The sequence below is a fragment of the Alosa pseudoharengus genome, unplaced genomic scaffold, assembly GCF_046254945.1.
Source record: "Alosa pseudoharengus isolate Yale_2024_CS ecotype anadromous, Long Island Sound unplaced genomic scaffold, YU_APseudo_1.1 YU_APseudo_1.1_scf_9, whole genome shotgun sequence".
In the NCBI taxonomy this organism is placed as follows: Eukaryota; Metazoa; Chordata; class Actinopteri; order Clupeiformes; family Clupeidae; genus Alosa; species Alosa pseudoharengus.
Window position 1 is genome coordinate 41,379,698 of NW_027468881.1, and position 12,812 is coordinate 41,392,509.

The 12,812-nt window shown below is 45.1% G+C and overlaps 1 protein-coding gene across 2 annotated transcripts in view; it reads left to right on the forward strand.

The window, feature by feature from the left end:
* The window catches only part of nfascb (neurofascin homolog (chicken) b), a 33,427-nt gene that overhangs the window by 5,456 nt on the left and 15,159 nt on the right, over positions 1 to 12,812 (forward strand). Inside the window, exons 6-18 of one of the 2 annotated variants that reach the window (XM_076275879.1) lie at positions 22 to 144; positions 956 to 1,126; positions 2,720 to 2,831; positions 3,018 to 3,202; positions 3,308 to 3,439; positions 3,799 to 3,942; positions 5,609 to 5,720; positions 6,060 to 6,223; positions 8,473 to 8,620; positions 9,354 to 9,478; positions 9,563 to 9,664; positions 10,324 to 10,521; positions 12,635 to 12,711. In XM_076275879.1, the coding sequence (XP_076131994.1) occupies positions 22 to 144; positions 956 to 1,126; positions 2,720 to 2,831; positions 3,018 to 3,202; positions 3,308 to 3,439; positions 3,799 to 3,942; positions 5,609 to 5,720; positions 6,060 to 6,223; positions 8,473 to 8,620; positions 9,354 to 9,478; positions 9,563 to 9,664; positions 10,324 to 10,521; positions 12,635 to 12,711 (1,793 nt within the window). Of the gene's footprint in view, positions 1 to 21; positions 145 to 955; positions 1,127 to 1,439; positions 1,838 to 2,719; positions 2,832 to 3,017; positions 3,203 to 3,307; positions 3,440 to 3,798; positions 3,943 to 5,608; positions 5,721 to 6,059; positions 6,224 to 8,472; positions 8,621 to 9,353; positions 9,479 to 9,562; positions 9,665 to 10,323; positions 10,522 to 12,634; positions 12,712 to 12,812 lie in introns of those variants that run through there. The other variant, XM_076275878.1, reaches the window with a different exon arrangement.

Consider the following 12,812-nt stretch of genomic DNA (forward strand, 5'->3'; position numbering starts at 1 on the left):
TGATCTCTGTTTCCATGGCAGAGGCTCGCTCGTGGCCGAAGGAACACCTGGAGCCCATGACGGTGTTTGTGGGCGAGTCGCTCGTGCTGCCGTGCAACCCTCCTCCAGGCCCCCCGGAGCCGGCCACGTACTGGGTCAACAGCTGTAAGAGCCCTCCCTGCCACCACCACGTGGCCACACCAGAACACCACCATGTCACCTAGCCCTCCCTGCCACCACCCGACCCTCCCTGCCACTACATTATTTGTTGCTGTGGCACAGACCCAACACATCTTTATTTGTTGCTGTGGCACGTACCTAACACATCTTTATTTGTTGCTGTGGCACGTACCCAACACATCTTTATTTGTTGCTGTGGCACAGACCCAACACATCTTTATTTGTTGCTGTGGCAGACCCAACACATATTTATTTGTTGCTGTGGCACGTACCTAACACATCTTTATTTGTTGCTGTGGCACGTACCCAACACATCTTTATTTGTTGCTGTGGCACAGACCCAACACATCTTTATTTGTTGCTGTGGCACGTACCTAACACATCTTTATTTGTTGCTGTGGCACGTACCCAACACATCTTTATTTGTTGCTGTGGCACAGACCCAACACATATTTATTTGTTGCTGTGGCACGTACCTAACACATCTTTATTTGTTGCTGTGGCACGTACCTAACACATCTTTATTTGTTGCTGTGGCACGTACCCAACACATCTTTATTTGTTGCTGTGGCACAGACCCAACACATCTTTATTTGTTGCTGTGGCATAGACCCAACACATCTTTATTTGTTGCTGTGGCACGTACCCAACACATCTTTATTTGTTGCTGTGGCAGACCCAACACATCTTTATTTGTTGCTGTGGCACGTACCCAACACATCTTTATTTGTTGCTGTGGCACGTACCCAACACATCTTTATTTGTTGCGGCACTTCTTTTGTGTCTCCCATCCCAGCAATGGTGCCGATCCGTCAGAGCCGCAGGGTTTCCAAGGCTGAGAACGGGGACCTCTACTTTGCGTATATTTTACCTGAGGACGCGTCCACAGATTACTGCTGCACGGCACGGTTCCCCCACACATACACCATCCACCAGAAGAGCGCTGTCATTCTCCAGGTTCTAACAGGTACGCTCCGTCGTTCTCCAGGTTCTAATAGGTGAGCTCTGGTTGTTATTCTCCAGGTTCTAATAGGTGAGCTCTGGTTGTGTCTGAGAGGACGTAGACCTACATCGTCCTGTTTGCCATATTCACTCTTGCTGGAGAGGAAGTGTTTGGAGTACAGACCCTTTTTTACTCTTACTGGACAGGAGGTATTTGGGGTACAGAATGGACGCTATAGTATTGAGGTGCAATACATTAGCAAATGGTAACAGTGTAATTAAACAGAGGGAAATTGAGAGAGTCTTTTGTAGACTACTCGTACCCTACATTTAAAGTGATTTGATGAATCATGTGTAATTCAAAGCTTTGCTTACCATTAAAACTTTTTTCTTTTTCCTAAGTCTACTTGACTGAAATGTGTCTACCAAATAGTTTAATCGCTGATTTAGTTGGCAGGTATTATACTTGGTCAGTGTTGACACTGGAGTATATCTCATTTTGGTTACTTTTGCTCACTACCCTTGTAATCCTAAAGTGGACTAACATATTTTCATCTGAATATGTCATTAGCAATACTAGTTATTACCAAACTAATTATTAAACAAAGTTGGCATCCCTCTGTTTGGTTTAACTAATTTATGTTATTGTTTTGATTGGCAACTTGTTGTTTTGTTTCAGAATATAAACTCCTAAAATGACCCACTAAGGTTCCACTTAAACCATACTGATAGAGTGGTGAGTCTCAACCACAGTTTCCTCACCACCACCTTTAACAACCTCACACTGTTTCCTCACCACCACCATTAACAACCTCACACTGTTTCCTCACCACCATTAACAACCTCACACTGTTTCCTCACCACCACCATTAACAACCTTACACAGTTTCCTCACCACCATTAACAACCTCACACAGTTTCCTCACCACCACCATTAACAACCTCACACCGTTTCCTCACCACCACCATTAATAACCTCACACCGTTTCCTCACCACCACCAGTTCTTTCTCTTCTTTTAACAACTTCACACAGTTTCCTCACCACCACCATTAACAACCTCACACTGTTTCCTCACCACCACCATTAACAACCTCACACTGTTTCCTCACCACCACCTTGTGTCTTTCTCTTCGTTTAACAACATCACACTGTTTCCTCTGTTTCTTTCTCTTCTTTTAACAACATCACAGGATTTCCTCACCAAGTTTGTTTCTTTCTCTTGTTTTAACAATATTTCACGTTCATATGACACATCTGTTCTTATCCTTACTTTCCCTAACCTGTTGTTCACTATAAGGCTAGTTCTTATCCTTACATTCCTTAACCCACCGGTCACTAAGGCTAGTTCTTATCCTTACTTTCCTTAACCCACCGGTCACTAAGGCTAGTTCTTATCCTTACATTCCTTAACCCACCGGTCACTAAGGCTAGTTCTTATCCTTACTTTCCTTAACCCACCGGTCACTAAGGCTAGTTCTTTCCCTGACCTGTTGTTCACTACGGCTAGTTCTTTGTAAGTTCTGCTCTGAGGCGCTTGATAAATTGATTGGAGACAGTGTCCAAGAGCGGGATGCTGTTTTTGGGCTGTAATCACCTGTACCCTGATTTCTCTGTAGTGCGCAGGCCAGCTGAAAGAGCTCCCGCATTTATGTATCCCCCGAAGAAGGCAACGTCTAGAACCGCGCTAGTGGGGGACGAGCTGGTACTAGAGTGCTTTGCGACAGGAGTGTAAGTCACCAATTAAAATTAAATAACATTTCCATCACCTGTCCAAAAGTGGGAGAAAACATTTTTCCTACTTATAAACAACAGGACAAATGAATAAAAAAAACAATACAGCTATTCAGTAAAATTATTTTTGTCTGCATATTTTCTCAACATGTGAGGGGTGTTTAACGAACCCAAACCTTTTAGTCCTCCACCGGTCATTAAGTGGACCAAAGACTGGGACCAGATGCCCCTGGAGGGTAAGAGGCTGGAGAGCTTCAACAAGAGACTTCGCATCCTGTCAGTGTCCATGGACGATGGGGGAGAGTACACCTGCACAGCCTCCAACAAGATGGGATACGTGGAGCGCACCATCTCCGTCAGTGTCAAAGGTCAGACTCAGGAGGAGCCTTCAGAAGTTGACCATCAATGAAAGCTGACTCAAGCTGGTTGCCAGGACGTAGTCGAGTAACTTCTCACATGTGAAACTCCCGCAGCGGCTCCATACTGGGTGGAGAAGCCCAAGAACCTTATTCTGTCCCGTGACGTCAGTGGCAAGATGGTGTGCCAGGCAGACGGGGTGCCAAGGCCCACTATTCAGTGGCTGGTCAACGGAGTGCCAATCGAAGGTAAACTACTATGAAATGAGGTGGTTTTTAGGCATCAAGCCAACATTCATTGAGTGAGGCATTGCTTGCAGCCATACTACAACCATAGACTGTATATATATAGTGCTATACGTATATATATATATATATATATAGAACAGTCTATGACTACAGGAACACGCATGTATCTCTAGTTGTGGGGTTGTGAAGATGAGCCTCACAGCAGTTGGTCTATTGTAGACCCCACACTATACACTTAAATTTTTCAGCTTTTCAGTATCACAGCTTAACATGCGTCTGTCCGCCAAATGAATACATGTAACGTGTCACTTATTTGTCTGTGGGGTTTATGACTAACTGGCCTCTGCGTTGCGCTTTAGAGGTCGATAGGATCCCAAGCAGACAAGTGTCTGGAGAAACTCTGAACTTCCGCAGTGTGACCGAAGAGACCACAGCTGTGTATCAGTGCAACATGTCCAACCCGTATGGGTATCTGCTGGCCAACGCCTTCGTCAGCGTCATGGGTAAGACTAGTCTGGGTCAACCCAGACCAACTCTGCAGCGTCATGGTTAAGACTAGCCTGGGTCAACCCAGACCAACCTGTTTAGACATTTTAATTGGTCTCTGTTTTCCTCGCCCCTGTTACCCATGGGCCTTCTCTTCTTTTCTTTTCTCTGATTGCCTACATTCTGTAAAGCGCCATGAGACATGTGTAATGGTTTGGCGCTCTATAAGGGAAATTAAATTGAAATTGAAATTGAAATTTGCTCTACTGGTCAGGTCTACGGATCTCCTTTTATGGGCAAAGATGGCAGCTCAAGCAGTCACAACTGCTTATGTGGCATGGAGTGGGCATGGGGTGGGCCTAATATGACAACTGCTTATGTGGCATGGGCATAATATGACAACTGCTTATGTGGGGTGGGCCTAATATGACAACTGCTTATGTGGCGTGGTATGATGACTGAAAGAGGAGTACAGTTAGCCGCACTGTTCAACACAACCATTGGCTGATGGCTTCAGTGTTAGATGACATGCATTTGTTTTTTCTTTGGAATTGAGTAAACAAAAAAACCTTCATTTACAAGAAGGATGTTTTTGATGTACTTCTGTAAAAGTGTGGTAAGAGTTTAATGTGCCAATTTAAGTTTAATTTCACTGCTGGTTATACCCCCTTGGAAACCGATAGTGAATGACAGGTCCCCAAACCCATTCTCAAATCTCTGGTGTTAGCCAGGCTAGGACAAGACAGAGGAAGACGCACACACACACACACACACACACACACACACACACACACACACACACAGACAGACACACACAGACACAGTGTTAGCCAGGCTAGGACAAGACAGAGGAAGACGCACACACACACACACACACACACACACACAGTGTTAGCCAGGCTAGGACAAGACAGAGGAAGACACGCACACACACACACACACACACACACACACACACACACACACACACACACACACAGAGACACAGTGTTAGCCAGGCTAGGACAAGACAGAGGAAGACGCGCACACACACACACACACACACACACACACACACACACACAGTGTTAGCCAGGCTAGGACAAGACAGAGGAAGACGCGCACACACACACACACACACACACACACACACAGTGTTAGCCAGGCTAGGACAAGACAGAGGAAGACACGCACACACACACACACACACACACACACACACACACACAGAGACACAGTGTTAGCCAGGCTAGGACAAGACAGAGGAAGACGCGCACACACACACACACACACACACACACACACACACACACACACAGACAGTGTTAGCCAGGCTAGGGCAACACAGAGGGAGACTGGTGTGGTTCATCGCCATGGTGACCTGGTAGTGAGTGTCAACAGTGCGGTGAGCCTAGCCAGCCATTTGCATGAACAGTCAGTGTGGTCCGCAGGTGCCAAGCAGGCTGCTCTGAATACAAACACAAGTTTCGCATAAAGGCACTCATCTAGCATAGCAGCAGAGCAGGAGAGATTAATTCATGAAACACACACGCATGCACACACCCATATATACACAGACACACACACACACATACACATACACACATATACACAGACGTGCGCACTCACACAAATTTATATTTAAATAAGTAAAACGTTGAAATATAAGATCCAAGCACATGCTCATGTCTGTTTCCTCTCCAGACCAGCGGGCTCGTATCCTGGGTCCACGAGATCAGCTGGTGAAGGTCATCGAGGGCAGGAAGACGCTTCTGGACTGCCCTTACTTTGGGGCACCAGCACCTGAGCTGCGCTGGTAACCCTGCCTTTGGCTTTGCCACGCCCCTCGCCCACTTGACCACGCCCCTCATCCACACCCCTCATCCACTCGCCCACACTCCTCATCCACTCGACCACACCTCTCATCCACTCTACCACACCCCTCATCCACTCTACCACACCCCTCATCCACTCGACCACACCCCTCATCCACTCGACCACACCCCTTGCCTATTCAGTTTCAACACTCTTTGGTTTGAAGTTCTTGGAGTGGGCCCTCCGCATGTTCCCTCTCTCTCTCTCTCTATCGCTCTCTCGCTTGCTCTTGCTCTCTCTCTCTCTCTCTCTTCACCTGTTACTGTGTTTTTACCAAAAGGTCAAAGGGCACGGTTGGCACGTTGGAAGGTGGCCGCTACAAGGTGTACAGAAACGGAACCCTGGAGATCCGTAAGACGAGAATGGATGACCAGGGCATGTACATGTGCACCGTCAGCAACGCCATAGGCAGAGATGAGAATCAGATTCAACTGGAGGTCAAAGGTCGGTCAGCTCAACGCTTCACCAGAGAATGTCTAATAATAGTCTGTGAGCCAGAGGGGTTGGTCGTTACCGAAAAAGTGGCAAAGGCTACCACACCTTTTCTGAACGCCTGGAATCTCAGCTTTTCAATGATGTATGATGGCCATCTGACAAGAGTAGCTGTTTTGAGTTATCACACATAGGGCTGTATTTTGGGCCACCAGCGCATGGCGTAATACTCGTTATTCACCCGCGGAAAGTTGAATTCGGTATTTTGCACGTTTATTTTTTAAGCATTGCGCCCAGGGGTGTGGCAATTAACAACCTAGGGAGGGACCTAGCGCGTTGTCTAAAAATCGCTATCATACACCACCTAAACCTGGTCAGAAGTCAATGGCGAGTTGTTCATATGCTATTTTAAGAGCGCATGTCAACAGTCATATTGGCAGGTGCACGCACCATCCTTCTATCATTCATGAACGCACACCAGCACGTCCATGCAAAGCATTACAAATTGCACGATTACAATGGGAAACATAATTAGAATAAAGATATTACGAAATACTGTACATCTCATAATGAGTAGTTATTCACCATCATTTGCAAATTGGTAATGACGGTTAAAAGTGATTAGGGGAGAGGCGAGAGACACGTATGGAGCACAGCTGAAGACGCACTGTCACGAGATATAAGCAACTCCTCTGCAGGATAAATGTTGTTTTATTCAGTCATTTGAGCAATATTAGGGTAAGTGTTGCTTTTTCCAGCCTATGTTTTCGGTGGTAACCCATTGTCAGTCAATAGTGAAAGTAACTGCATATAACTGTCTTGTCGTTGACTGACTCCTTGGTGAAGTTAGTTTCACTTTGCCAATGAGTTCAAATAGACGAGTGCAAATGCGTGAAGGCTATGCTAGGTTTTAGTAAAGCATGGTTTAAGAATGACTATTCCATACGGTCTTGCAAGCAGCCTCTTTCAAATGCGCCATTGAATGCCAAAATACAGATGCATTTAGTTGACATATCGCGCGTTGCGCCGTTAAAGGGAATGACAGATGTCATTGTCATTGGTTTAAAATGATGTTACGCCCCAAACACACCCATATGACTGAACACCTTGTTGCGCCATGCGCTCCACGTTTGATAACGAAACCCCTCCCAATGTGAACTGGACATCCTACTAAATTTTAATAGACTTTTGACGAGTGACGATGCACTTTAGAATGTCATGATAGGGCCCATAATGTAAACTAAGGTTGAGAAAATAATGCGCATAAATCAAGCAGAACACTGACATAGCTGAAAATCTATATTGGACATATTGGAATATTTTATTTTGTTATGTTTGGTATCATTTTAAAGGGGAGACTCTGAGCTTTCATTTAAATCCTTTTTGTATAAGTACAGCCAACCCTGGAGCTCTTCAAACTTTTAATCACACACATTTTCCTGCCATTTCCGCCTAAGTCATCTTTTGTCTTTTAATCCTGTGGCACCAGGGAGCAGAAACTAAATCCAAACACTGAAATACTGGCATGACCCTAATGATTCAGAAAATGTATCATTCACCCATATTATCTGATTTGGAGGGGGTGATTTTCAGTCTTCTATCAGACATGGCGTTTGAGAAAATAATGCGTATAAATTAAGCAGAACACTGACATAGCTGAAAATCTAAAAACGGTATAACAAATAACAAATGAGACATGGATTCCTATGTTTTAAGGTGTGGTAAGCCCAATTATGACATTGCCATCACCACAGGTTTTAAGGCCAAAGGTGAGGCAGCTTTGTAGAAATCTGCTTTCACTTGGACATTAAAGAGGGTTTTTTTGTAAATTATAGTAAAAAAGGCTAAATTAAATTAATCAATATTCTATTTATAAAAGCAGTAAAAGTGGAAATATCCAATGCCAGGGGGTGAATACTTTTTATAGGCACTGTATATGTCACCTGTCAGATAGGAAGGTCAGGATGTTTAGAAAGATGTCCAGTACAGTGGTGCAGTCAGGTACTCAGTAATGGATTGAAGTGTGTGTGTGTGTGTGGCTGTAGACAGGTTATGTATGACTGCTGCAGTAATTACTTATTTATTTGTCTATTTATTATTCTTAACATTGCATACATTTTATACACCGTATGCTAATGCACTTTTTAACTTTTAACCCCTTCATGGATGGGTTGGCTGTAAACCGAATTGCCCCTCGAGGACTAATAAAGTTATCCGGTGGAGGGCCAGAGTGAATCATGACCGAGATTAATTAATTTCAGAGCCCAGCCAAGTCATCCGCAAGCCACACAACGTGGTCATCCTGCGTGGAGAAGACGCCAAGTTTGAGTGTGCAGTCCGCCATGACGAGACCATGCTACCCTCCGTCAACTGGGAGAAGGACAACAAGACCCTCTTCATCGGACGGAGGTGGGTGCTGGAGTTAGTATATAGTGCCAGAGGTGTGAAAGTCCCGCCTCATATGTACTCCAACCATTCCCTAAGCCAGCTGATTCTAATTGGCTCCTCAGCCAGGATGAGCTAATTAGTGACACCCACTCAGCCAGGATGAGCAGCTAATTAGTGACACCCACTCAGCAGGTAGATGAGCAGCTAATTAGTGACACCCACTCAGCAGGTAGATGAGCAGCTAATTAGTGACACCCACTCAGCAGGTAGATGAGCAGCTAATTAGTAACACCCACTCAGCAGGTAGATGAGCAGCTAATTAGTGACACCCACTCAGCAGGTAGATGAGCAGCTAATTAGTGAAGACACCCACTCAGCAGGTAGATGAGCAGCTAATTAGTGACACCCACTCAGCAGGTAGAGCAGCTAGGTAGAGCAGTTAATTAGTGACACCCACTCAGCAGGTAGAGCAGCTAATTAGTGACACCCACTCAGCAGGTAGATGAGCAGCTAATTAGTGACACCCATGCTAAGTGCACAGATAGAACCAATACATGGTAGGACTTTTACTTTGTGGAGCCGGATTTTGACACCTTTGGTTGATGCTCAGGTCTCTGCTGCAGTACATATGATGCTCAGGTCTCTGCTGCAGTACGTTCTGATGCTCAGGTCTCTGCTGCAGTACGTTCTGATGCTCAGGTCTCTGCTGCAGTACGTTCTGATTCTTTGCTCTTTGCATTCTGCGGTTCTGTAGAATGCTGAAGGAGGAGGATGCCCTGACCATCGTCAGCGTTACCAAGGGAGATGAGGGAGTGTACAGCTGCGTGGTCAAAACTGAACTGGATGAGGTCATAGTCTCTGCTCGACTCAAAGTAATGGGTAAGTACATACTTCACACACACACACACACACACACATTTACGTTCATGTAAGGACATAATGACCTGAGATTCATCTTACCAGACCGTCCAGAGCCACCGACAAACCTGGTGTTATCAGACCCCTCAGAGCGCAGTGTGCGACTCACCTGGACACCTGGAGACAGCAACCACAGCCCCATTAAAGGTAACCACGGTAACCACAGCCCCATCAAAGGTAACCACAGACCCAACAAAGGTACCTACAGACCCATCAAAGGTACCTACAGACCCATCAAAGGTACCTATAGCCCCATCAAAGGTACCTACAGACCCATCAAAGGTACCTACAGACCCATCAAAGGTACCTATAGCCCCATCAAAGGTACCTACAGACCCATCAAAGGTAACCACAGACCCATCAAAAATCCATGTCAGCAAGGTCCCACAGAGCACAATAATTCAATAAAAACCCAATAATTCTTAAAAATACAAATTCCAATTCCCATTGCACACGTATGCAAAGCCAAACAGACAAGCAGAAGTGCAGACACATGCAAACATGTGACCAAACAGGACTGAATGTACACAGTGTCCTGCCCCAAAGCCAGGGTCAAGTTGCTATGCTGCTCTGTGCTCTAGACTCAGACTGACATGCGCATGATGTTGATTTTATTCTACTTTCGAAGCCCCAAAAATATACTTAGTTTCAAACTATACTGTACATATTTGAAAAGTGAACAGTTTCTGGGGGTGTTATTTTTGATGTTTCTAGGACAAAAACATGCAGAGCTTTAAATGTGTCTTGACAAGATTTCTGTAATATTCCACAATCCCATGTTGACGCCCCACTGTTTCCTGCCATAGAGTACCTGGTGCAGGCCAGAGAAGAGTGGTGGTTCCACTCATCATGGAAGAACCTGACCACCTACCCGGGGAACCTCAACTCTGTGGTGCTGCAGCTCTCCCCATACCTGAGCTACCGGTTCCGCATCATCGCTGTGAACGCGCTCGGCCTGAGTGACCCCAGCCGTGCTACGGAGTACTACCAAACCGGTGGAGCCGGTACGCTGGACCGTCTCAAACTACATCTTACATCTACATTCACTCATCTAGCACACGCAACTCACATCTAGCACACGCAACTCACATCTAGCACACGCAACTCACATCTACATTCACTCATCACACGCAACTCACATCTACATTCACTCATCTAGCACACGCAACTCACATCTACATTCACTCATCTAGCAACTCACATCTACATTCACTCATCACATGCAACTCACATCTACATTCACTCATCTAGCAACTCACATCTACATTCACGCATCTAGCAACTCACATCTACATTCACTCATCTAGCACACGCAACTCACATCTACATTCACTCATCTAGCAACTCACATCTACATTCACTCATCACACGCAACTCACATCTACATTCACTCATCTAGCAACTCACATCTACATTCACTCATCACACGCAACTCACATCTACATTCACTCATCTAGCAACTCACATCTACATTCACTCATCACACGCAACTCACATCTACATTCACTCATCACACGCAACTCACATCTACATTCACTCATCTAGCAACTCACATCTACATTCACTCATCACACGCAACTCACATCTACATTCACTCATCTAGCAACTCACATCTACATTCACTCATCACACGCAACTCACATCTACATTCACTCATCACACGCAACTCACATCTACATTCACTCATCTAGCAACTCACATCTACATTCACTCATCACACGCAACTCACATCTACATTCACTCATCTAGCAACTCACATCTACATTCACTCATCTAGCACACGCAACTCACAGAAATGAGGAAAAAACACTCAAGCTACAATGCAGTGGAGACAATAGGTGCCAATTAACTCTACATCAATCAATACTATTAGCAGTGGAGATATTAGGTGCCAATTAACTCATCAGCAACATATCAATCAATACTATTAGCAGAGGATGAGAGTGTAGACGTTACACCAATCAACACTATTAGCAGTGGAGTGCAGACACTTAAGCACTAATCAACACTATTAGCAGTGGAGTGCAGACACTTAAGCACTAATCAACACTATTAGCAGTGGAGTGCAGACACTTAAGCACTAATCAACACTATTAGCAGTGGAGTGCAGACAGACAGCACTAATCAACACTATTAGCTAACATATAACTAATCAAAGTGTAGTGGAAGGTCAGTAGTGGTCAAAGTGTAGTGGAAGGTCAGTAGTGGTCAAAGTGTAGTGGAAGGTCAGTAGTGGTCAAAGTGTAGTGGAAGAAGAAAGTGGTCAAAGTGTAGTGGAAGGTCAGTAGTGGTCAAAGTGTAGTGGAAGGTCAGTAGTGGTCAAAGTGTAGTGGAAGGTCAGTAGTGGTCAAAGTGTAGTGGAAGAAGAAAGTGGTAGGAGAAGGACGTAGAAGAGAGAAGAGGGTATTGCATGTTGGGTGTGTTGGGTTGTTGGTAGACATGTTGGGTGTGTTGGGTTGTTGGTAGACATGTTGGGTGTGTTGGGTTGTTGGTAGACATGTTGGGTGTGTTGGGTTGTTGGTAGACATGTTGGGTGTGTTGGGTTGTTGGCAGACATGTTGGGTGTGTTGGGTTGTTGGCAGACATGTTGGGTGTGTTGGGTTGTTGGCAGACATGTTGGGTGTGTTGGGTTGTTAGACATGTTAGGTGTGTTGGGTTGGTAGACATGTTAGGTGTGTTGGGTTGTTGGGTTGTTAGACATGTTAGGTGTGTTGGGTGTGTTGGGTTGTTAGACATGTTAGGTGTGTTGGGTTGTTAGACATGTTAGGTGTGTTGGGTTGTTAGACATGTTAGGTGTGTTGGGTTAGTAGACATGTTAGGTGTGTTGGGTTGTTAGACATGTTGGGTGTGTTGGGTTGTTAGACATGTTAAGTGTGTTGGGTTGTTAGACATGTTAGGTGTGTTGGGTTGTTGTTAGACATGTTGGGTTGTTGGGTTGTTAGACATGTGCTAGCTGCTATGCTATATTGTGCTAGCTGCTATGCTATATTGTGCTAGCTGCTATGCTATATTGTGCTAGACTCCTACCCCAATGTCGAATGTAATGCTGCTATGCTATTGTCCTAGACTGCTACCCCAATGTCTAATTGTATGCTGCTATGCTATATTGTGTTTCAGTGCCAGACTCCTACCCCAAGAACATCAAAGGTGTGGGAAGTGGCCTGTGGAGGAATAACATGGAAATAACCTGGGAGGTAAAATACACAACGAGACTCCCCTGTTTACACAACAAGAGCATTTCATTGTGGCCTGAAAAGTAGTCGGCCAATGTCCACTTTAAACAGTACGGTCAGTA